The 24,555-nt window shown below is 42.3% G+C and overlaps 1 protein-coding gene across 7 annotated transcripts in view; it reads right to left on the bottom strand.

The window, feature by feature from the left end:
• Positions 1 to 24,555, bottom strand: part of DLGAP1 (DLG associated protein 1) — an 866,754-nt gene that overhangs the window by 324,353 nt on the left and 517,846 nt on the right. For 6 of the 7 annotated variants that reach the window (XM_021097724.1, XM_021097720.1, XM_021097725.1 and 3 more), the window contains exon 4: positions 2,417 to 3,445. In XM_021097724.1, the coding sequence (XP_020953383.1) occupies positions 2,417 to 3,373 (957 nt within the window). In that variant the 5' untranslated portion in view covers positions 3,374 to 3,445. Of the gene's footprint in view, positions 1 to 2,416; positions 3,446 to 3,701; positions 11,580 to 24,555 lie in introns of all 7 variants that reach the window. The other variant, XM_021097721.1, reaches the window with a different exon arrangement.

Genomic DNA, 24,555 nt, shown 5'->3' with positions numbered 1-24,555 from the left:
ATCCATTGTAATTAATGTTTTATTTCTGTAGTTGGGTGATGTATAAATGTGTGTTTATCTTTTTCTTGATACCTTTCTATGAGGCTCATATATTCATTAAAAATAACTGGCTTAAAAGAAGGCAACCAATTTGAAAATAGAATTTCCAAATCTTTATGAGATCTAATGATGCTGCTATACTAAATCCCATACTTAAATCTTCAAGCTTCATTTCAATTTTCCCAAAGAACTTTAATGATAATAATGTGTTTCCCTTAAAGATTTTTTGTCCCCTCCTGGTTCACCATTTCATGCCCTTCATTCCAGGGTTGTGCTAGGGTGTACTGGAAAGAGCTATTTGGCATCATATAGATCTGAGTCTAAATCTCAATTTACTGGCCACATGACATTAAATCATTTGATATTTTTAAGCCTCAGTTTCCTCTCCTGTAAAAAGTGTTATTATCTCTAGCTCTCAGGATTATTATGAACATTCACAGAAATAACAAATGTGAAAATATTTGCTACAGTATCTGGTACACAGTAGATGTTCAATTAATATAATTTTCCTCCTTTCTTTCCTTATACTTTCACTTTCTTCCACTGCTTGAGCTTTTACTTCAGAAATGTATAAAAAGGAAAGGAAAATGAATGTAAGGTAGGAAGAAAGTAGACAGTTATGCAAGTATTATGAAAGCATTTCATTACTAACAAAGGCTGGTCCTGGATATACGTATAGTATACTTCTTTAATCTATTATTTCTTATCTAATCTCATTATGACTTATCAAAGTTCAATTTTTAAAACATTTGAATTTGTTTTGTTTTTGCCCTTGTCACACAATGTTTATAGACAAAATGTACCTCTTCTAGGCTTTCTATCTCCTTACACATCCTTTCTTCAGGACAGATATCTTATGAAAACACATTATTCCCAGTAGTTAATGAGACTTATGTGCTTAAAGAATTTGGAAAGCTTTCATTTGTAACTCGTATAATGGTCATTTCTGTAAGTTCAGATACTTGAGTTCCAGTCCGACCTCTGCCAGTACTAACAGCATAACTCACAGGACTTTACCTTTCTTTGAGTCTGTTTTTGTTGTTTTTTTTTATATGCTACGGGAGGAGGTTGGATTGGACAAGCCCTTTAACTGCAAAACCCTGTTAGTGGTTCTTGATGACCTAATACATGTAAGAACCTTATAGTAAATTAAGCGATGCCACCTCCAGTGGGAAATACTGTGTTGTTTGTGAAAACTATCTACACATTGGTGGCCTCTTCAGAACTCTCCGGATGGGCTCTGGCATTGTCCTTGCCCAGTGACTGCCAGCCCAGAATATTCTCAGGGCTGAGGGGAGGCATTCTCAAGGGAGACAGTTTTGGGAAAAAAAAAAAAAAAAAAAAAGCGCAACAGGATGAACATCTTGGTGGAAGACTTTTTTTCCTTGCATATATTTCTATGAGTAGGAAATGATTATGCCATGGTTTCATAAAAAGATGGGGATGGCAGGGGAGGGCCGAGAAAAAAGACACTTTGAAAAGGAAAAATATGGGGGTTCCTATTAAAGAAGGTCTTGGGTAAAATCACAATACTAGAGGGAGGAGGTAGGGAAGAAAAGACTCTTTCTCTGATATTTTTATCCAGGTGAAATCTGGTTTAATTGGATTGGAGGGCAGCAGGAAAAATAGGAGACTGTGGAAGGGGAGGATCGGCCTGCCCTGGGTCTGTACGTGTGTGGGATTTACATGCTGACACTAATTGTATTTTATTGTGCAGATGCTTCCCCTTATTTTTCTTCTCTTCTCAGTTGTCCTGGGTCTCTGCAGCTGTGCTTGTCAGATCCCCAAATGGGCTCCATCTCCACCTCCTCAGGACACAGGGCATCGCCTGACTACTCCCTGTGCTCCGGCCGGGGGGGGGGGGGCTTTGGTGGGAATACGGTTAGTGTTGGTGGTGGCGAAGATGTAGATTAATTGTCCCAAACTAACAGCTTCAGGCAGAATTTTAAATAATAACAATTAAAAACCTGAATAGATCTAATTAAACTCTTTCCAAAATTCCAAAGATCATTGTTGACTTTTATAAAAAGGTGGATTTATTTTAAAATTCTGTGTAAACTCCCCTTTTCTCTCCTCTCTATCCCATGATCCCTCAGACAAAAGAGGAACACAAAACATTAATAACTCCTTGCCTTTATGTAGGCGTGATTTTCTAAGCACTTTTATATCTAGTATCTTAAGATAACTGTATGAGGTTGCTAGCAAGCTTGTTTCCTGATAGGAGCCCTCAGCCCCCGGAATGCTAAATAATTTGCTCAGGTTCAAACATAGTAGACATACACAGACATAGCAGAGCCGCGACTAGGACCCAGAAGAAGACACCACACAATCAGTAGGTATAACTTCTAAGCATCCATCCCTCAGACATAAATGGTACCTGAAGGTACTGGCAGGAACGTTCTTGTTGACAGGACTCTGACTTCACCATGGCCTGGTCCATGTTAACTGAGGCTTTCTGGTAAACTTCCCGGGCTCGGCTCACTGTCAGCGTGGAGGACCAGGCGCTCTTCTTCAGCAATGGTGCATCCAGGGTGACAGGCATGTTGGCGCAAGTGGAGCACTTGACGTCATTGTTACTCCGAGAGGCCTTCACCGCCTGCTCGCTGATGGTGTTGTAGGCCTCCACGAAGTACTGCGAGGCCGAGCGGTCGGGACACCTGCCCATGGTCATCACGCCGGAGGGGGCGTGGTAGATGCACATGTCACCGTCGAGATTGTCGTCAGAGCTCCACCAGCCTGGGGAAGCGTTGGCACGGGGCTTGGGCTCTGCGCGCCGCTCCTTGCTCTTGCTGCGCTTGCCGTACCTCACCGTCTGTGTCTCATCGGGGCTGGCCTTGCCCCCATTGACACTGCCCTTGGACGGCCCCTCCAGGGAGTGAGATTTGGTGAAGAGCTTCTGGACCGAGTGGACCAGGTGGCGGATGCGGCCAGGGCTGTCGCTGCGGTGCTCCACGGCCGTTCGCTTGTACTGCAACGTGTGGTAGCCATCCCGGTTGAGCGGCAGCTGCCTCTCAAACTGGTCCAGGAGGTTGGGGGGGATGCGGTTGGCCTTGGTGGCCAGGTTGCGAGGCACCAGGGCACACTCGTCCTTCAGCTCCTGCTGCGAGGTATAGTGCCGGCGCGGGAAGGTGCTGCTGGCTAGCGGGTCACTGAAGGGGCCCACACACTCGGCCTGGAAGGAGGTGCGCTGAGTGTAGTAGGGGTGGTCAGCTGGGTGATGCTCCACTGGGCTCAGCAGGTATGGCTTGCGGTCTGCGTGATGCGACAGTGAGTCACAGGTGGAATCGCAGGTGACTCCGTGGTGATGGCTGCGGCTGCCTGATAACCCTTTCATCGCTGACAGGGCTCAACCGCGGGGGTCATGGACACCCCGTGGTTAGGTTCCAGACCCGTCTCCCACAAAGTCCTGGGGGAGTGAAGGAGAGGGAGACAATGGTTAAGGTTTCCCGTGGTAAACAGATACTGCTCTCTTTCACGTGTGCTGTTTCCCACTAAGTTAATTTTCTGGCAGAAGAATTCATGACTCTCTAAAATCTCCTTGACTGCATTGTTGGAAAAGCCCTATTACTTCTGTAGGGTGGAAAAGCCCACTCCAATCACATAGGGGAGAGAGTAAGGATGAAAGCTAGTAAGCAGGGAAAAGAAACTTAAAAAATGCTAACCTGTTTTAAAATGATTTTTAAAAAAATGCCTCCTCCCTCCAGAATTCCAATAACTGGCTGTATCATTCCTTTGCTGCTCTGGTTTTATTCTTAACTATATGTTAATGATCAAGCTAGGCGATCAGAAGGGCTCAGTTTCTCTGGGAGGCTTCTGCTGATCCTTCTTGCAGAGAGAATTAGTTGCCCTCTGTGCTTGCATGACTTCTACTGCACACTCTCCAGCACCTCTGGAATGCTTTGTCTCCTGCCTCCCCCGCTAGCTCAAACTTCCTGCAGGCCAGTTTACCCCTTAGTCACCTTTGAATCTCCCTACTGAACATCAGGTAGGCCATACAGACACATAGTAAGCACTCCATAAATATGACCGGAAAACACAAATAAAAGAGGCTACTGGCACCTTATAACTTTAGGCTATATCACTGTATCTTCTTCAACATATTTCCCATTAGAATTTGGTGGTAACAATGACAGCAAACAATCCTCCCATGGTAATTAGAGTTGGAAAAACTAATGGCATTGGCAAGCACATTAGAGCTGCAGAGAAAATCTGCCCATGTATTTCTGTCATCAGAGAATCAAGAGCTTCCTCTCCACAAACTTAGAGCAGATGAAGAACAAATAAGCTTGAATTGACTAGCTTAAATATCAGGGCATCTCCTTTTCCTTGTTTTAAATTTTCTGGTAAATATTTACAAGTGATGGCAAGATGGCCAAAGACAAGGCTCTTGAAAACGTTCCTGAGGACATGAAGTGCTCGGACCAAAGGGTCAGTTTTGTTTCGGAGAAAAGTGACTCCTGCAGATCCAACTGTGGGAAATTGGGTCATCCCAAGCCTTCCCCACACTTTAGTTCCAGAGGCTGCTGTTCTACTGGGCAGAGTACTTTCTTTGGACTCTAACAGAGTATGTTCTTAGACAGCTGAATGGATTCCTCCTAACAACCCAATTTTTAAAATGCTTCCTACAATACAAAATTTGTCATATGGAGAGTTGTCCAGAAAAGCCAATGTGACCTTCCAAAAATATCACAAATGTCATTTCAGATATTCAGAGAGGGAGAGGTAATTGGTTTAATTAAAAACCTACAAAAATAAAATAAAACACTCACGTATGTCCTGGTGAGGAAAAACATGGACTCTTGAGGAGTCAGCACTTCTCTGTTCCATGAGACTTACTGACTGTTGAAAATCTCTAACCATGCTTTATGACACTCTTTTCTTCCTCCTAGTCTCTCAGTTTCTGGATTACTCTTTCAAGAAAACTTATGGGCAGTTTTAATCACTGGAGTCTTTCAAAATTGGTTCATCTACTAAATTATGAGCTTCTTGAGGGAAAGCACTATGTTTTATGAATCCAGGGGTCAAGAAAGTGCTTAGCTGATGGTGAGAACTCAGTATTTAGTCAATGAATTAATGCATCAATGAAAAATTTCCTGGAGTGATCCATCCCGTGGTTCAAGTCATGTCTATCGAGTGAGAGACTGACTGTGTGACAAGGGAAGGGCCAAGGAAGGAAGAGACTGTCTCATGAGCATTCTAGAGACCAGTAGGTTTCAAGGTGAAGCAGGAGGCATGCAGGTGAATGTTACCTTCTGCTACTTGTTAGCCTTCTACTTCTGCCTCTCCATAATCCACCAAAAGTATCAGCTCTGGAAGTTCTACATGCCTTGAAATTAAAGGCTGGGAGATTGCCTGGCCTGCTGACTACATTATGTCTAGACAGAGGATGATCTGCTTGCAGGAGAGAAAGAAAATGGCACCTAAAGCGATAGAAAGGAAAGGCAGGACTCATGATACCTGTGACTCTGGAAAAAAACCTATAAGTTAAAGCCTGCCCACTGAGAAGAGACTAATGTAAAGGATACTTTAGCATATAATACTTGGGACTCCTCTGTACGAAGTTATGATCCCAAGAGTAGGCTGTGGCAAGGAGAGTTAAATATACGTTTTTAGAAAAACTGTGGCACAAATTACTTTGAAAACTAACGGAAAAATCCATTTCATGAGGAAGTTTCTCTATGTAAAACAGGTTCCACTGAAGACATTTTTGCCTTTTAAATATTGACTTAAAAATAGAAAAACAAAAACAGCAATCCAGTTGGATTATAGTCAAATAATAGGTCTTATGATTCCACATAATGTATCTCAATATATGAATAATATGAAATAATGCTTCCTTCTGAAGCAGCTGGGTCCTAGGTAGAGATTTTTGCTAAATAAAATGTGAATCTGGCAGGAGCCAAAAATATGAATTATACGTATTTGCTCCAAAATATAGATTATTTGAATCATGTATTCAATATTTACATAGTTATCTTTAATTTGTGAATGGTTATTTCATGTAAGATGATAATACTCGAGGACATGCAGAGCAAAAGAAAAGCCTTTTTCAGGCCATTAATGATGAATTTGTTAAATAGCATAACCAATGATCATTTTTGCAAATTAAACATATTCAGAGTGATTTTTACTAAAATTTAAGTGGGCTATTTTCAGCCTAGTGACAAGTACTTATATTTTTATAGAGAGTAATGAATTGCATCAAGGATAAATAGGTTAACTTTTGTCCTTCTTTACTTAATATTTGTAAAACGATATTGAGATCTTGATTCTTTTTGTCTATGATGTAGGCAAATGAGGTCATGAAAAAATAGCAATACATGATCATAAGTATATTTCTAAATGCTTTGTCTATCTTACTGGTTAAGGCCAAATAAATGACAATACATTCTCTTTTACTGTCTTGCCTTTTAAAAAGGAAGATAGATTAATAGATTAATTGTGATTATAAACTAAAGCAACACACTTAGTGACTTCCCAGTGAATGGGGGGAGATGATGTAAAACCCTCAATGGCTAAATAATTGCTATGGCATCTACCATGAAAGTCCTGCTCTTCCATTCCTCATTATTTTCCTCTTTTCTTACTCATGAACTGCCTTTCTATCTTACTTCCTTCTGCCACTTCTTTTTTTACCTCTCCTAATTAATGCTCATAATTGGCAGCCATGAACATCACTTGCTCCAGCCACGGTGTGACTAACAGCATTCCCAGGAAGAATTAACTGAGCATCCATCCCATGCAGGGCTATGTTTGCTGCTGCAGACAACCAAATGCAGCTAGCAAATCCCTAATGGCCAAAGGACTTAACGATGCCCTCAGAGAGACATGACCTAGTCATAATAAAAGATAAATAACAATTCTTATCTTCTTCATTCTTGGAAAAGGAAGCTGCTAGCCCCGGAATTAGGTTTTAAGTGGCCATAAAGATTTCTGAAAATAGAAAGGGAAATTGTCTTTCATGCCTTCCTCTCTGAGCAAGGGTGGGGAGTGTGAGTCAACGTGCCTTCCTAAGAGTTTCTATGACGACGGTGATCATCTCTCATTTTTTCCTGTTCACAATGACTTCAAATTATGTTTTGTTATCCTCCTAAGTTTGACTTTACCATCAGACCACATGTTCTGATTGTTGGCTTGGAGAAGATGTTGACTGTATTGGCCACTGCGAGAAGAGCTCTGAGTGTGAGATGCACCAGTTTTGACAGGGTTCCCACACCTGGCGCTGAAGCATTGCTTGATGACTCAAGCAAGAATCACCCAGCACCGTAAAGGAAATTCTCAAGGCAGGTAATTTATTAGCACCAAGGAAAAAGCAAACAAACCACATGTTGAAGATGCTGACAAGATGGAAAACAGCCTTGCAAAGCTGGCAAGTTCTTATTTTATTTTGACTTCTGTGCATGTCTTTATTTAGAGCTGATGTTCTTGATTTTTCTTTACATGCAGAAAGAGAACCCACCTGAAGGACTTCCACTCTCTCCCTTAATGAGGACGGACAGCCAGGCAATTGCGACTTGCTTTAGAAAGGACCACTTGGGGACCCTGCCCAGGAGAATAGGGAGTCCTGTGTTCTGGTTTGGGGAGACACTGGGAAGAGGAAGGCTCCACGAATCTTTTCCAAGTCCAGTCACCTTTTTGCCTTCTCCCATCTGCCTGTAACCTGCCTGTGCCAGATTATAACATTCAGCTGAAGAAAAAGAAAATCTTCTCTTATGAAGACTATGAAGCAGTCCCAGCATAACAACTCATTTCCCTAGATGTGCACAGGTGACTAATTCTGGCTAATGGAGTATAATTGAAAACGGCAGGTGCAATTTCTGGAGGATGTCTCTAAGGTGAAGGGCATCCCCTCTTTACTTCTTCCCTGGCTAGAATTCAGATTCAAGAGCTGGCTGAACTTGACTGTTGATCTTGGACCATGAGGTGAAAGTTACAGTCTGAGGATGGGAGTGGAGCAAGATAAAGACCTGGCCACAATCAAGTGCCTATCAGTCTGGATGTGTACCTCTGCGTCTTGTTTGTGTGGGAGCACTTGACTTTGCTGGTGGTGGCCATCCATGACAAGAATTTAAACCAGGCAGTGACACAGCCACACGTATACTAGGGATATCTCTGGCTGTAGTTAGTGAATAGATTTAGGGCTGGGGAGGAGGAAGATCTAAAAGGAGTGCTTATTTCTTGCTTGGACAGTTCATGAGAGAAGACTAAAAGGGAGTTAGGAGTTGGGAGGAACCCCTCAAAGGGTGAGAATGTCCAGGCCAGTGGGTACAGTATCTCCCACTCCTGGCCTTTTGCCCACACGTATGTTTCCACCACAGTCTAAACCCAGGTGGGACTTTTTTCTAGACAAAACAGAATTCTATGCAATATGGATGTACATTTTTTTCATTAGTAATGTTTTCCTCTGCTAATAACAAATCCCAGTTCTGTGGAGGTTGAGAATGAAGAGCAATGTAAGTATTTAAGAGGCTTATGATTTTAAATAATTTTTAAAGGGAATGGTTCTCATGAACGTGCTCCTAACAAATGAAGCCATGCCACTTTAGGTTAAAAGTAACTAGAAAACTCACATGAGTTAACTTTACCCCAAAGGCCCACTTTGGGAATATTTTCTGACCTTCTGAATCTAGCTGCAAAAGATAACTGAATGCCATTTTCTTTCACTTTTCAGGCTTTCCCACTCAAAGATTTTCATATATTGTGTACCTAAAATCATACAAATACCATTAGAGCTCCTTTGAATAAGCACAGTCTGAAATACACCAGTTATGTTACTCAAAGCACAATGCGAAGCCATTTTATGTGCACAGAATGTATTTTGGCTTTCCATTAACATTAATTGCTATCCTAATCATCTGTGGTTTGGCTCTGCTTGCGTATACCTCCTTCCATCAGGCTGCTCCTACCCATACGTGTCTTTGGAGCATTTCCCTTTCAAAAGGTATGGTATTATACAACAAACAAACAAAACAACAACAACAACAAAAACCCAAACAAAATGACAACCCATACCTCCTCCAATTTGGTCACAGTAGGGAGCACAAATGCTATTGCCTTTGTCTTCATACAAAGCTTTAAAGAGTGGTTTCATTATGGTTTTTGAGAATAAAAAGGTGGAGGGTAGTGTTCCTTGAGAAATGGTTAGCAAGTCGTCATTAATATGGGTGTACACTTATTGCTGGTTGGGTGAAAAACCACAGGACTCAGGAGAGGATTTTTATGTGGAGGATAACGGAAGCAGTATGTTATAAAACTTCCTAACGTTATTCTGCCTTGACACAGGTGGGAAGGGAACTGTCCCGACTCTATGTGACTTTGGAAATGTGCACCCCATGGGACTATCCTCATTTGGATCATTCTAGAAGAGGGTGTGATTATCTCAGCTAAGCCTATAGGTGGATTCACCTGGGAGTTGCTAAGGCCAATGAGCTATGGCCCATAGCTCTTCAGGAGGCACTGTGGGCAGAGGGACACCCTATCTTGTGGGAGTAAAACAGCTATCTGCAGAGTTTTCATAGAGAAGAGCAAAAATCATCAGTGTCTACTGCAGAAAAAAAGTTGAGAAATACATGCAAGCCATTAACTAATCTACGAGAAACAGAAATGATGATAGAATAAAACTGCTGAATGGGATATAATGACAACCATAAAGGAAAATGGAAAAATGCGGAAACATGACAACCAATACAACACAATGAGGCAACTTGAAAGGAAGTAGTAGCAAGATCCTCCGATGAAAACAAAGTGATTTTTTTCTGCTTCTCTCATAACTAGCTGAAAAGTCCTGTGAACCTGTTCTGGAGCATTCTAGACCACTTGCTTTACAGCCAGCATGACTATCTCTCTCTCTCTCATTCTCTCTCTCTTTTTTTACCTAAATCAAAAATTTTCTCTTATAAATTCCTTTCTTTGATATGCTGTTGCTTTTCTTACCAAGTTTGCTGTACAAATCTACTTCACCAAGTGCTAAGGCCCGGAAAGCACCTATAGTGGCCTTCTATGTGGCAGCTGTTCAGCTGACCATTACTTTGGGGAATTTTTTCCCCTGACCATAGATAGCATCTTCTGACAATGTCCTGAATCAGTTGAGGCAGTCATTACATCCTCTGTGCTGACTGAACTGGGTTTGAAGGCCCAGCTCAAGGGCATCCATGCAGAGGCTAAGCTGAGTGAAACAGATGCTGGCTCCTGGAAATTTGAATGGTAATGTTCCCGGAGCTGCTGAAACCTGGTGAGCTTCTCTGCAAGGTCAAGAATAGGAAGGGCCAGTGTTGGCACCACTGGAAGCCAGAGTCATGTGCCATTTCAGACTGTGGGACAGCAGAAACAAAGGCTCTGCAGAGAAAGCATGCAAGGAGAAAAGGAGAGTGAGAGGAGAAAACATGCAGAGAGAAGCAGATCCAGACTCCACAGAGCCCTGGGAAAGAAACAGAGAAACAGCCCACCAGCCTCCTAGGTCTGGTCACACCCAGCTCCCTGCCCACAGTGGCTGAGGCTGTACCATCTATGGTGGAACCATAGGAGGTCCACGATAGCTTACTCACTGAAGTACAGTTTACCCTCCTGTCCTGGGCAGCTACAAGCATATTAGAGTCACTGCTTAAATGCTCTGTGTCCCAGAGAGGCCAAGTGAGAGTCTTGGAAGTTGCCCCATCAGAATGGGCCAAAGCGTCTTTCTGTGGCTTTTAGCAGTTTAAGTATTTATTGGCTCCAACAAACTACGCGCACTCATTCAGGTTTTATATTCACTCTTCAAGGCTGTCATCAGGCGCATGTGGGAGGAAGAGGTCAGATAACACAGGGGGTGAGGAGAAGGGCTGTCTCTGTGGCTAGCCATTTTCAGCACCCTGCAGAGTCTTCTGGTGAGTAGACTGGCCCCTGGCCTGTGCAGCAGCTGCTGTGGATGGGAATTAGATTTGCAGTTCCTCAAACACTACTTTTTTCTTTTACTTTCATCATCACATAATTTTTCAGTGCCTTCTTCTTGTCTTCACATATCTAACAATCAGACACTTTTTTTTTGTTTTTTGTTTTTTTTTTTCATTTTGGAACCTGTCTTTTATTCCCCTCTAGGTTTCTATAGCCAGTCTTTGATTTTATGCAAACAAATATTTCTCCACTAAACTTTCTGAAAACACTTTTGCTATCGTATGGAAGAAACCTTAACAACATTCATTGTCCCTGGATTAATCCTTAGCTTTGGCAGATAAGTGTGTTAGTCTGTAAGACAGCAGTCGATACATTCTTTAAATGTACTGGGCATGAAGTCAAATCAAATCAAAACATATGAATTTAATTCAATATTTATTTATCGAGTATTGTTTACATGCAGTGCACCAGGCACTGAAAAAAATGAAGAATTCCTAGCATCTCACCTTTGACTTCCTATCACTTGAGTTCCCACATTCATTTCCTTACTCCCACTTCTTCTGCCCAGCCATAGCTCTCCTGATAATGTCTTCTGTTCTCTCATTCCTCAAGTCCTTGCTCTTTTCTGGTTCCATTAGCCCCTTAGGGTCTCACTTCCTTCCCTTGCCAGCCTAGGAGACACAGAATATCAACATTCTTACATGGTTAGGCTCCTTCAGCTCCCTGCTCTGTGATCCTTCTGTCTTATCTATGCTAGACCACATAAAACCAAGACTAATGCCACTATCTTTCTACCCTTCCACATGGGCCTGCTGAGTGTCACTGGGGATGGTACCAGTGCCACGACTGACACCCATGTCCAATCTCAGCTCTATTGCCAAAGCTGATTAGGTCTCCTGCTTCTGTTCGGACTATTCCAAGCTCTTGGCTCCACTTATTATTTCTCACCTGGACTTGGTTGGAAAAACACAGGCAATAATCAATAAATATTAAGTGAATAAAAAATGAATGATCTCTCTGCCTCTAATAACCAGAGGAATGACAAACATTTTTGAATACTTATATACTAAGCACATATTGGGCATTTAAAGTGCATTATCTCATTTTATTCCCAAATAGCCCTGTTTTGTAGGGACGCTTCTCTGGATAAGAAAATAGACTATTAAAGATTACATAACTAGCCTGAACTCATACAGCTAATGAATTTTAAACCTAGCATGCACCACTATGCTATTCTATTTTATTCTTACCACGTCCAACACATACACATACACACACACTCCACAGTATATTCCATAATGCATGCACTATGATTTGAAATGTGATATTTGTTATCTCATCATGTCATTTTTTAGTTTTAAATTCTTCTTTCCAGACTCCTTACAGCTTTACGATATAATCTAAAGCTTTGAATATGATCCAAAGCTGAGAACTTTATGATCTGGCCCCCATCTACCAGCCTTGTCCTGTTTCACCCAAAGGTGACACATGGAAATGAGAGGCATTACCTAATTTATGGTCTAGTGAGGAAAATAAACCACATAAATGAAAAATAATCAGGGATAATACAAGTCAGAATCTAATCAAGCTCTAGATTGTGTGGTGTGTGTTGCATTTGTAATGCACTAGGTAAAAAGCTTTTGAAAAGAACAAATCTAGGGGTTCCTTCTGTGGCACAGTGGGTTAATAATCCAACTGCAGAGATTTGGGTCATGTGGAAGCACAGGTTGGATCATAGGCCTGGTGCAGTGGGTTAAAGCATCCAGTGTTGGCACAGATGTGGCTCAGATTCAATCCCCGGCCTGGGAGTTTCCATGTGCCTTGGGGTGGCCATACAAAAAAATGAAAAAAGAAAAAAAAAAAAAAACAGAGAAAAAAGCCAACAACAAGTCTAGAAGGTACAAAAGTTAACGAAAGTAGAGACATCTCAATTTAGGAGGTTTAGAGAGTCTAAAGCAGTGCACTCTTCAAAGCTGAGGATCTTAGGATGATGTGCAATGCCTGCTTTGTATTTTGTTCAGGTCCAACCATTCCATCTCTCCTCTGGCTTTTTAATGCTTCCCTATCTCGCTCTGCTTTCATCTTTGAATATATTCTCCACATGGGAGTCAGATCGTCTGAGAGCTACAAACTTGACCTCATTGTTCAGGCCTCCCCCTGGGATCCTTTCACTGAACTTCTCTTTGATATTAAGCTACATAAGGGAGTTATAAGAAACAGGTGTTTATACTTGTGTGGTTTGTACTATGGCGATGCCATTCACCCCCTGCAAAAAAAATTGTCTTCTGAATGAGGTGTGATGGGGGAAATTCCTCTCAGTTCTCAGAATTAGCAAGACTGTGTAGTTTCACAACTGCCATTTTATCTTGCAGGCATTATTCTTGTAAAGTAAAGGCGTTTCCATCTATATTTGAATCCTGGAAAATTATCAGGAAATTTACAAGAAAATAGTGATGGTTTTATTGCTTTTCTACTTTTATTGTTCTTTCATTGTTTCCTCTAGCTGTGTATCTTATCCCTTTTTATGATACATGTAGTCATATAGCCTGCTTCAGTCTTTTGTGGAAACACATTGCCAGTGTGTGTGTGGGGGGGGGATGTGTGGCAAATCTATATCCAGATATCTATGTATTATGTAAAATATAAATACTTGGCTGATAATATTTCTTCCTTCCCTTGATACCATTATACCTAACCATGGTTCTCAAATTTGGGTGTGCAGTGGAATCAGCTGGAAGGCATGTTAAGTCACAGATTGTTGGACCCTGTCCTCAGAGTTTTGGGTGTGGTTCCCAAGAATTTGCATGTCTAACAGATTTCCTGGTGAGGCTGATGCTGATTCAGAAATCGCAGTGAGAACCACTGAACCACACTATTTCCTTTTTTTTAAAAAAATTTTATGGCCCCATCTGTAGAATATGTAAGTTTCCAGGCCAGAAATCAAATCTGTGCCTCTGCAGTGACCTGAGCCACTGCAGTTGGATTCTTAACCCACTGCGCCATAGCAGGAACTCCTAGACTCTCCGTTTCTTACATCTGTGATTCTTCCTGGCATGCACATGGTCCTTCCCTCCATCAGCCAAACTCAGTCTTTGCCCTCAAGTCCCAGCACTGTCATCTCTTGTTTGGTGAAGCCTTTGCTGAACCCAGTGGACAGAGTTAACAGCCACTTCACATGTTATCTCAGGCACATTATCCAAACTGCAAGCAGGTACTGGAAGTATCTGTGCTCATTTATTGCCTTTTATGTGGATCTCTCCCAGGGAACCATGGAATTCCAGTGAATGTACGGGGTCTAGCTCATTTTTGGATAACCAGTTCCTGGGAAAGTCCTTGACCCACACACAGCGTGTGTGCAATTAAGTGTTAGCCAAATACACATGTGACAGGAGGTCTTCTGCCTGGGACACCCAATATTTAAATTTTTTTTTTCTTTTTAAGACCACACCTGCAGCATATGGAAGTTCCCAGGCTTGGGGTCCAGTCAGAGCTGCAGCTGCCAGCCTATGCCACAGGGCCACAGCAATGCAAGATCCCAGCTGCATCTGCAACCTACACCACAGCTCGTGGCAATGCCAGATCCTTAACCCACTGAACAAGGCCAGGGATCGAACCCGCATCCTTATGGATCTTAGTCAGGTTCATGACCACTGAGCCATAACGGGAATGCCTAAAAAATATTTTTAAATTGAAGTATAGTTGGTTTACAATATTGTGTAAGTTTCAGGTATACAGCACAACAATTCAGTTATACATATATATCTCTATCTAGATATTCTTTTTCAGATTCTTTTCTCTTATAGGTTATTATAAGATATTACTTATAGTTCCCTCTGCTATACAGTAGGTGCAAAAGTTGGTTATCTATTTTATACATAGTCATGTGTATAAGTTAATCCCAGCCCCCTAATTTAGAAACACAATGTTTTTATGTAAAAAAGTGGTAATTTATAAATAAAACAGCCATCTTGGTCCTGAGAATAATGTGTTTTGTGGGACACTGGGATGATGGGTATGTGAGCAGAGCCTCAGGAAGATAACTGGCAGACGCCTGCCCCTGCCATCTCATTCACGGCACATAGGCTGCATCTGTCCTGTGGCTCCAACATCCTCCTCCACCTTCTCAGCAATTAGAGGCTCTTGAGCTACCATGGAAACACTTGAAGAAACTGTTGAGGAAAATACCACATCAAACTCTGTACATCTTGAAGATGGGAGAACTTTCTGGTTAGAACCTGGTTGCTGATGCATCGATGTCACGAAGGAAGACCTTTTTCTGAGGTGGGCTAGCAGGAACTCAGTAATCTCACCAGTATTTCTGAATCCAATGAAATACAAGGTGCATTTCATACAGGCCAATGATAGGCTAGGAACTCAATACACATTCTTTCGAACCCTTGCAAACCTGGCAGGATTTCTCTCCTTTCCACAGATGAAGAATTTGAGGTTCACAGAAGAACTTGCCCAAGGAGCACAGCTCTAAGCAGCTAGGACTGAACCCAGGGCTGTGAGCCTTTAAAGCCCTTGCACTTCTTGCACTATGGATAGCTCCCAGAAACTTTGGTTTGCTGGAGGCAGGACAGCAGGGACTACCCTGCCATTAGTGGACCTCCACAGTGTTTGGACTTAACTTTGAAGAAAAGTTTAGCTGCTAAAAGAAAAAAATGAGAAAAAAAAAAAAAACATCCATACTATCATACTTCATCATATCAACTCTTCGTGTTACAAAAGGACCTATCCTGCTCAAACATCTAATAAGTGTTTAATCAGGAAACTGCTCCCTGAGTATGCACACACAACTTTGGGTGTGGCTGGGCGGTCTTGAGATCTTGTTTAGGACTCCTCAACTTTATATAGTCAAAGATGTCAGCCTGTGATGCTGCCGATCCCAGGGCTCCAGCTATCCACACCCCCTTCTTCCCTCCACCTAGACCTTAGTATATTATGTGGATAATGTCTTGAGCCTCAGTGTAGAAATGAACCAATGCAGATGGTCTCAGTTAACTATAAAAGCTCATAAAAGGACTAACATTCACACCTTTCTTTTTTCCCAGCAAAGATTTATTGAGTATCTACTAACTGACAAGTACAGTTCTGGGAACCAGGGATTGACTCGTGAACAAAACTCAAAAGTTTCATTCCTTCATGGAAAGTAAACTTTTATGTTGGAAGACAATATATAATGTATGAAAGGGTGATAATTGTATCAGATAATACTTCAGGTGATGACGTGTAAAAAATTGGCTTATTTATTAAAGAGACTTTTCAGTAAAGTTTATACCTATTAGTATATTTCGGCAAACATGAGGCAGATAAATGTATGTGTCAGACCCTGTCCTAGCACTTATAGGCATTATTCCACTTAATTATCATAGCAGCCTTTTGAAATAAGTACTCTTTTTTTTAAGTATAGTTGATTCACAATGTTGTGTTTGTTTCAGTTGTAGGGCAAAGTGATTCAGTTATAAATACATATATAATGTATGTATATATATCCTTTTTTAGATTCTTTTCCCTTTATTACACAATATTGATTCAATTTCCCTGTGCTATACAGTAGGTTCTTGTTGTTTATCTATTTTATATACAGTAGTATGTATATGTTAATCACAAACTCCTAATTTATCCCGTGCTCCTTTCCCTTTCGTAGCGATAAATTTCTTTTCTGTGTCTGTGGCTCTATTTCTCTTTTGTAAATAAGTTTATTTGTGTCATTTAAGACATTTTATTTTGTCTTTTTAGGGCCACCCTTGCAGCATATGGAAGTTCCCAGCCCAGGGGTCAAATCCAAGCTGCAGCTGCTTGCCTACACCACAGCCACAGAAACACCAGATCCAAGCCACATCCAAACCTACACCACTGCTCATGGCAATGCCAGGTCCTTTAACCCACTCAGTGGGGCCAGGGATCGTACCTGCATCCTCATGGATACTAGACAGGTTCTTAACCCACTGGGCCACAACGGGAACTCCTGTATCTTTTTTTTTTTTTTTTTTTTTTTTAGATTCCAAATATAAGTTATATATTTGTTTTTCTCTGTCTGGTTGAAGTAGATATTCTTATTTGCATTTTGGAGGAGGAAGATGAGGCAGAGAGATTAAATAATTTACTCAGAGGTAATCCAGGAAGTCAGAGCTCAGCGCTTGCACTGTGCACCCCTATCAATGACAAAGTTGGTCTTTGTCACTCAACCACAGCGATGAGCTATCACCAAGGCTGCAGCATATGGCTGCACGCATTGTGTACAGCACACCTGCAGGGCACAAGCTGACATTGTGTGGTGTGGCAGCCTTGTCACTTTGCTAACATGGACTTTCATTTAAATATATGGTCCCATAAGCATAATTAAAAAGAGGACCTCAGAGAAAAATCACTCATCCCAACATCAAACTGAACTAGGACTATTCATCCATTATTATTATCCAATAAGACGACAATTGAAATCATGAAAATTACACACAGATTTCAAGAACATAGACCTAGACATAATATAAACATTATCTATACTTTTAGATAGGCCATTGAAAGGGAAAAATTCTAGAAACCTAGAAGAATTTATGCTTCTCCATAAAAAAAAAAATGCTTTTTTTTTTTTTTCTTCTCTGCACATCTCTAAACTTAACCTGGAAATCTTCAATGTCTGCATGGCTGCTGCTTCTCACCATCTGCTGATGCTGGCACGGGGCTGGGGGCAGCAATTCACATGGTTCAGGGAGGCAGCCTACGCTACAGTGACAAGCAAAGAGCTGTAACACAAATGAAAGAAATTGGAGTAGAGGAGAGAAGGCACAATAAACCTCCTTGGACTGGCATCCTGTCAGCGGCCCGCACGAGGGGTCCTTGTCTTAACCACTGTCCATGGCAGCTTTTCCTTCTGACCACTGAGGGGTATTGTTTCCTCTTCCTGAATCCGTATCAAGACAAAACTCCACTGAAGGAGGATTGTAAGTTTCATTTTCCAGGCAAATAAACGGGGGTGGGGGTGGGGCCCTTAAATTCCGGCCCGGGAGATCTGAGCATGCGCAAATGGTGGTGCGTGAGACCCAAGTGTGTAAGTCAGATGAGAAGTGGCTTCAAATAGGAACAGGAACGTTTAAGGGATGCTGCTTGCAGGAAAATAGTTCCTTTTAGACTTGAAGAAATCTCTGGGATGAAATGAGATTCAAAACAGGGATGCTTTCACCCTACTCCTTATTCTCTGTGCGCAAAATGCCCAGGTTCAGTCAGATTTCAGAAAATGTCCTTGCTGTTGCCTTGAGCTTCTAGCATGTAGCATGTTCACCTAGAAAAAGGGCATCTTTGTTTACTGTGCCACTTGTGTGGGCTTTGCAATGTTTTTTTTTTTTTTTTCTTCTCTTTCTTTTCTCCTCTTTCCTCTGGAGTAGCTGTTTTAGGAAAATCCAGCCTTGTAAATTACAAGAGGTCACTCATTGAGTCCTTGGTCTAAAACTAGCAGCTACATCACTGATTTTCAACATGATTTAGGTGCGGAAATCCCTCTAGAGCTATTTAACTTTTCTATCAAGATTTATTTTATTTCAGAGTACCCGTCGTGTCTCAGTGGTTAACGAATCCGACTAGGAACCATGAGGTTGCGGATTTGATCCCTGGCGTTGCTCAGTGGGTTAACGATCCGGCGTTGCCGTGAGCTGTGGTGTAGGTCACAGACGCGGCTCATATCCCGCGTTGCTGTGGCTGTGGTGTAGGCCAGTGGCTACAGCTCCGATTAGACCCCTACCTGGGAACCTCCATATGCCTCGGGAGCAGCCCTAGAAGAGGCAAAAAAAAAAAAAAGATTTATTTTATTTATAAACCCTGAGAATTGCTCTGGATCACTGAATGTACATGAGAAAACCTGAAAAAATAAACTGTAAAGAAACAGGTTTATAAGGATGAATACAAACTCTGTAAAATGGGTGGGGATGCAGTGGCAGCCAATCATAGGGTAAAACTGGATCCATGAGTAATGAAGGGCTGCTCTGGGGAAATTGCCTTCTTTAATCCCAAGGAATGAGTGCAGGAATGGGCTACAGAGAGGGTCTCTGTTACAGGTGACAAAGCTTGTCTCTTCCATGGGTTGCTGGAAATTTGAAGTAACTTACAGCACTTGTGTAAGTATTAGTACACGATGCTGCCATTATTTTTAACTTTATTTATTTATTTTTTGGCTGTGCCCAAGGCATTCAAAAGTTCCTAGGCCAGGGATTGAATTTGGGCCACAGCAATGGTCCTTAACCACTAGGCCACCAGGGAACTCCTGACACTGCCATTCTTCATCTGCGCCCACAGATGCCCTGTCCAGGCACCTCACCATCTCTCTTCCCTCCACCCCCAGGCTTCAACCGAGTCTTGTCTCCTGGGTACTCACGGCCCTTTGGAAAGAACCCCAGTTTCGCACTTTCTAAGCGTTTGCCTTGCTGAAGAGTGGTTATTTGCACATTCTTCTTTCACCCTAAGGTGATCAGACCCTCAAGGGGTCTGACCAATCCGCCCATTGCCAGGAATGGAATTAAGTGCCCAATAAATGTTGAATGAATAAAACCAAAGGGCGGAGGGAACCCTATCAGTTTTATGTTTACTCAGTTACACATCCCATAAATGCATCTGAGTGGATACTCCAAGACTTGAAAGTGAGGAACAACTCTGCGCCTTAGGAAGCGGGAGGAACCACATGTGATTGTGTTCGAGTAGATGATTGGTTAGAAGGAAAAAGAAATTTGACTTTGGAAAGCTATTTTCTCCAATGTATTTGTTGTAACAGAATCCTGCCTTGGCCATCCCTTATTCGGTTTGTGGCTACTGATATTAGCAAGACAGGCAAAGAAGAAAGATTTAGAAATGGTAAAAATGATTTTCAAGTCCCACCGTCTCTTCCATTCACTCCTTCTACCTCGCTTCCATGTTCTTGCAGATGATTTCACCTCCTGATCTGATCATGCCCCTTCACAGAGCTCTCTCCATTTCCATCAAAATAAAACCCGACCCCTTGTGTAGACTGCAAGCCCTTCACGGCCTTGCCATGATAGCCCCCAGCCTCACCTCTACCCACTATTGCCATCCTCCAACCCCAGGCTTCAACCCCTGGACCACTTATGGTCTTCTTTACCCATCTTGCTTTCCCGTTCTTTATGCCTTTTGTCCAGTGCCTACTTTCTTCCCTTGGGGAATGCCCTTCACCACCGATGTAATTCCTGTTCATCCTTCAAAAGTCAACAGCTTCCCTGCTCCATCCTCTCCGATTCACCTTTCACACCCTCATGTTGATAAAGCTCTGCAATTGTTTTCTGCACTACCGTCTTTCTTTCTAGTTTCCTCCTCGCCCACTGTCGGGTGGCCTTGGTTATTCTAAAGGCCAATACACTTGCTAGCTTACACCCAGCCCACTGCTCATCAACAGTGAGCTTTATAATCTCCTAAAAGTAAAAAGATGAACCACATGGAGGAATTTAGGAGCTGGTTGCCTAGGGACGGTGGCTTCCGTGCACCTGGCTCTGAGACCCGTGATCGCAGGCTGTTCTGAGAGGTCAGTTCATCTCAGCTCTGACACGGGTGAAGGATCTGAACGGCACCTGGATCCTCATATGTGACAATATTTTACTGCTTACCTGGGGTAGTTCCCACCATATTTTAACGTTGCTGCTCAGCCTAAGAAATCTCCCTTGTTTTGTTTTCTCAGAAAATGAAGGCAGGTTATTATGCTTATTCTCAGCAACTAGATGGAAGCAGCCCACACATATGAAGTAGGAATTAAATTAAATGCTAGAACTGGGATTTAATTATTTCCAAGCAATCTTGAGCTGAGGCAGACGTCTAAGAGGGGAACTGCATGCTCTCAACTGGCCAGCAGTGTCCTAGGGCTTCCACAGCGCCCTATGGGCTTTTTTCCTGCTCTGAAAGCATGCATTTGTGGGCTTCTGCTCTTTCTGCTCAGCCAGGCTCTCTGAGAACAGCAGGTGCAGTTCATCCTGGCATCTCCAGGACCCAGCACTAGCGTTGGCTCAGAGCAAAGTACCCCAGTACCCACATATAATGAGAAAGTTATTTCCATTTCAATTCTCTTTCAATCCATTGAGTTTAGTCAAAGCAGAAAAAAAGAAAAACCTGCTTCTTGATGGTATGTTTTTTACCTCTCTCTTTGCTTTTCTTATCTTTCAAGCAGGGTTCAGCAGATGCAGCATCTACCCCAGTGATTAAGTTGTTTTGTTTTCCCTGTTCTTATTTTTATGGTTAATTGCTATTGGAGGCAAGGCCAGTGGACATGGTATCAAGTTTCTTTTAAAATAGATAATGTATTTAAATTGAAAACTAGTCTCCTGGTAGAAGAATATTGAGTGAAAAAGTCAGATGGTGGTGTATCAATGATGGATGTTTGGAAAATGGTGGCATACAGCAGGTGCTCAGTAATTGTTATTTTAATGGATAAATGGCTCTCTCTCACATCCCCTCTCTTCTTTTGACTTCTCTTACGTCCACAGCAGATCTGGCTCTGTCTTCAGTTTGTGTTGCTGCAATTATCTCGTATTCTGAGCTATCTCCCTGCCTTTACCCCCTGCCCAGTTCCTTGTGCAAGAGCCTGATGTGCTCACAAACATTCCATGTTCCTTCTTGCTTAGCGATAAAGCCCTGACTTCACACATTCAAGGTCCTTGATGAGCTGGCTCAAATCTATTTTCCAAACATATCAGCCTAAGTTCCTCCCATAAACCGTGGGGATATTTGTGAGTCCTAGGCCATCCTTGGTATCTTCTTGACCGAAAGACTTTTAGTGGAAAGCCCTCGAAAACCCACTCGTCTTTTAAGACCCATTCAAATCCTCCTCCCTCCATGAAGCCTTCACTGTTCTTCTATTTGGGGGTGACCTGACTCTTCTTTGAGCTCTCACAGCACTTTGCTTGTGGGGGAATAGTTATCATGTGTACATTAGAGTTAATATACTTCTTCAGTGTTTTCCTAAGTGCCTTATCTGCTCTTGTAGATTGCAGGCTCTAAGAAGGCAAGAACCAGAGTTCCCGTTGTGGCACAGTGGTTAACGAATCTGACTAGGAACCATGAGGTTGCAGGTTTGATCCTTGGCCTTGCTCAGTGGGTTAAGGATCCGGCGTTGCCGTGAGCTGTGGTGTGGGTTGCAGACGCAGCTCGGATCCCGTGTTGCTGTGGCTCTGGTGTAGGCTGGTGGCTACAGCTCCAATTGGACCCCTAGCCTGGGAACCTCCATATGCCTTGGGAGTGGCCCTAGAAAAGGCAAAAGGACAAAAAAAAAAAAAAAAAAAAAAGAAGACAAGAACCAATTCTTGCTACCCCCACCCAATTTTTGTTGACTAAAGATCTCATTGATGGAACTCATAAATGAAAGGGGTATATATGGAAGGCAGGAGATGCAGAAAACCAGCACAGTGCTTCCAAATGCTACCTCCACTTAGGAAACGATCAGCAAACTCCAAAGAAGGGAAAGCTCACTGGGAATTTGTGGAAATTCAGCCAATTTGTGGAAATCTAGCCCCTTTAAAGATGATATGGAATAATACTGAAAATATTTTTTTCAAATGAATGTTAGTTATAATCTAGTCCAAATCTCTCCATTTTATTTTTAATTAAAAAAAATTTCTTCCTTTTTAGGGCTGCATTCTCAGCATATAGAAGATCCCAGGCTAGGGTTTGGTTCCAAGCCACATCTGTGACCTACACAGCAGCTTGTGGCAATGCTGGATCCTTAACCCACTGAGCAAGGCCAGGGATCGAACCCCCATCCTCGTGGACACCATGTCAGGTTCTTACCCTGCTGAGCCATAATAGGAACTCCAAAATCTTTCCACTTCAGAGGCAGGAAAAATTGAGATAGTACTATAAATATAATGTATGGATATGCATAAACTATATGACTAGTCCAGTGTTCACACTGCCAATAAGTATTGGTAAAAATGGCTCCTTTGGTTCTTTGTGGGATGTATTTCAAACCTCAGAAGAATCACCCTCTTTAAAGTTCCCTTAGCCAAGATACAGCCATAACCAATAAGAGCCATATTCATAGTACATGGTCTGTTCAGCTGAGTCTGATATTGTTGGCTGTTTACAGAAACACTGGAGAAAGTTGTCTGTGGATGTTAGTCTGGTCCTTCCTACCTGGCTATTTTCATGGAAGACGTTTCAGAGAAATGCTTCTACAATAGCTGCCTCTGACTTTTAATTGTGTCTTTGTTTCATGCCAGATGCCTCATTAGAAAAACAGCAATGCTGAAATGGCAGAGGTAAGGAGATGTCACATGAGTTGGTCAAGAACTATTCAACAAAACAAAACACAAGACAAAAACAAAAGAGATTATCCTGCGGCTGACTATTGGCCTTAGAGAAATTTTATTTGCATGACCTCCGGGAGAGATGGGTCCTTTTTTATAGGAGACACCAGTCCTGAAGCCTACAAGTCTGGGCTGGAGGAAATGTTCTCCTTCCTGACCCTCATCTGGTGATGATTCTGTTTCACTTCGCTTTATCCCCCCAAAAGAATTGAGGGGATCCACCCTCAGGCATAGCGTTTAGGTTACATCTGAACAAATCCTTCGTAACGGAAGGCTGTGAAATGTTCCGTGGGAGAGCAGTCTCCTTTCGCAGGGTGCCACCCAGACAGATGCTAAAAAGAGCATCTTGTGCTGTACCCCATGGGGCCAAGCCATGCTGGGTACGGTCAAGCAGGTTGGGGTTGTTCTGGGGTGGCAATATGATAGAGTAGGTGGCACTCAGGCTGGTGAAATCCACAAACACTGCAGCGATGCTGGCTTGGCTTTAGAGTGACCTCAGGGTTTCAGGAAATAGAATTTCAGGAATTTTACTTATTCTTCTGGGGTCCTCCAGCTTAGGGTTAAGTTAAGGGCAGGCTAGGCCTCTGAGGGTGCTGCTGGCAAAATGGAGACCAGGGACTTCATCTGGTCCTGCCTCTGAACTTCAGTCAAGAGTCAGACCGTAATGGTATTGATCATAAAGCATTCTTGGAGTTGCCATGTGGTGGGTTTTCAGGTGATTACAGTCTAATCAAACTGGGAGAAAATGCACTTGAGTTTTTGTGGGTTTTTTTTTGTTTGTTTGTTTGTTTGTTTGCTACCCCGAGGCATATGGAGTTTCTGAGCTAGGAATCAGACCTGAGCCGCAGCTGCAACCTATGCTGCAGCTGCGGCAACACTGGATCATTTAAGCCACTGTGCTGGGTAGGGTTGGAACCTGTGTCCTGGCGCTGCAGAGACACCGAGGATCCTCTTGCGCCACAGCAGGAACACCCACTTGATCTTTTTATAGTTTAACCACTTAATGAATCAGCACTTGAAGAAGAGACAGACCTCATAATTAGAGCAAAGCTGTCAAGACTAAATAGTTTGTTTTTACAAGGAGTATAATTTATACGATTCTTAGCTGTTAATGCACTGAAGCTTATTCACTCCTTAAAAAGCCTTGAGGTCATTCATCTTTCAAGATACGCCTTGGTTCTGGCTCACTTATACCTTGCACATAAAAGAGGAATAAAAATATGAATCCCACTCATGGGGTACAGGTAAATACATTTTCTGGAGAAATGAAGGTACATGCATTTGCAAGGTTTCTTGGTAGAAAGGCCCAGCTCTTATTCATTATTATTATTCATTCTTAGTTATTATCTTTAGT

Source organism: Sus scrofa, chromosome 6 (assembly GCF_000003025.6).
Source record: "Sus scrofa isolate TJ Tabasco breed Duroc chromosome 6, Sscrofa11.1, whole genome shotgun sequence".
Classification (NCBI taxonomy): Eukaryota; Metazoa; Chordata; class Mammalia; order Artiodactyla; family Suidae; genus Sus; species Sus scrofa.
This window is presented reverse-complemented; position numbering and strand designations above follow the sequence as displayed.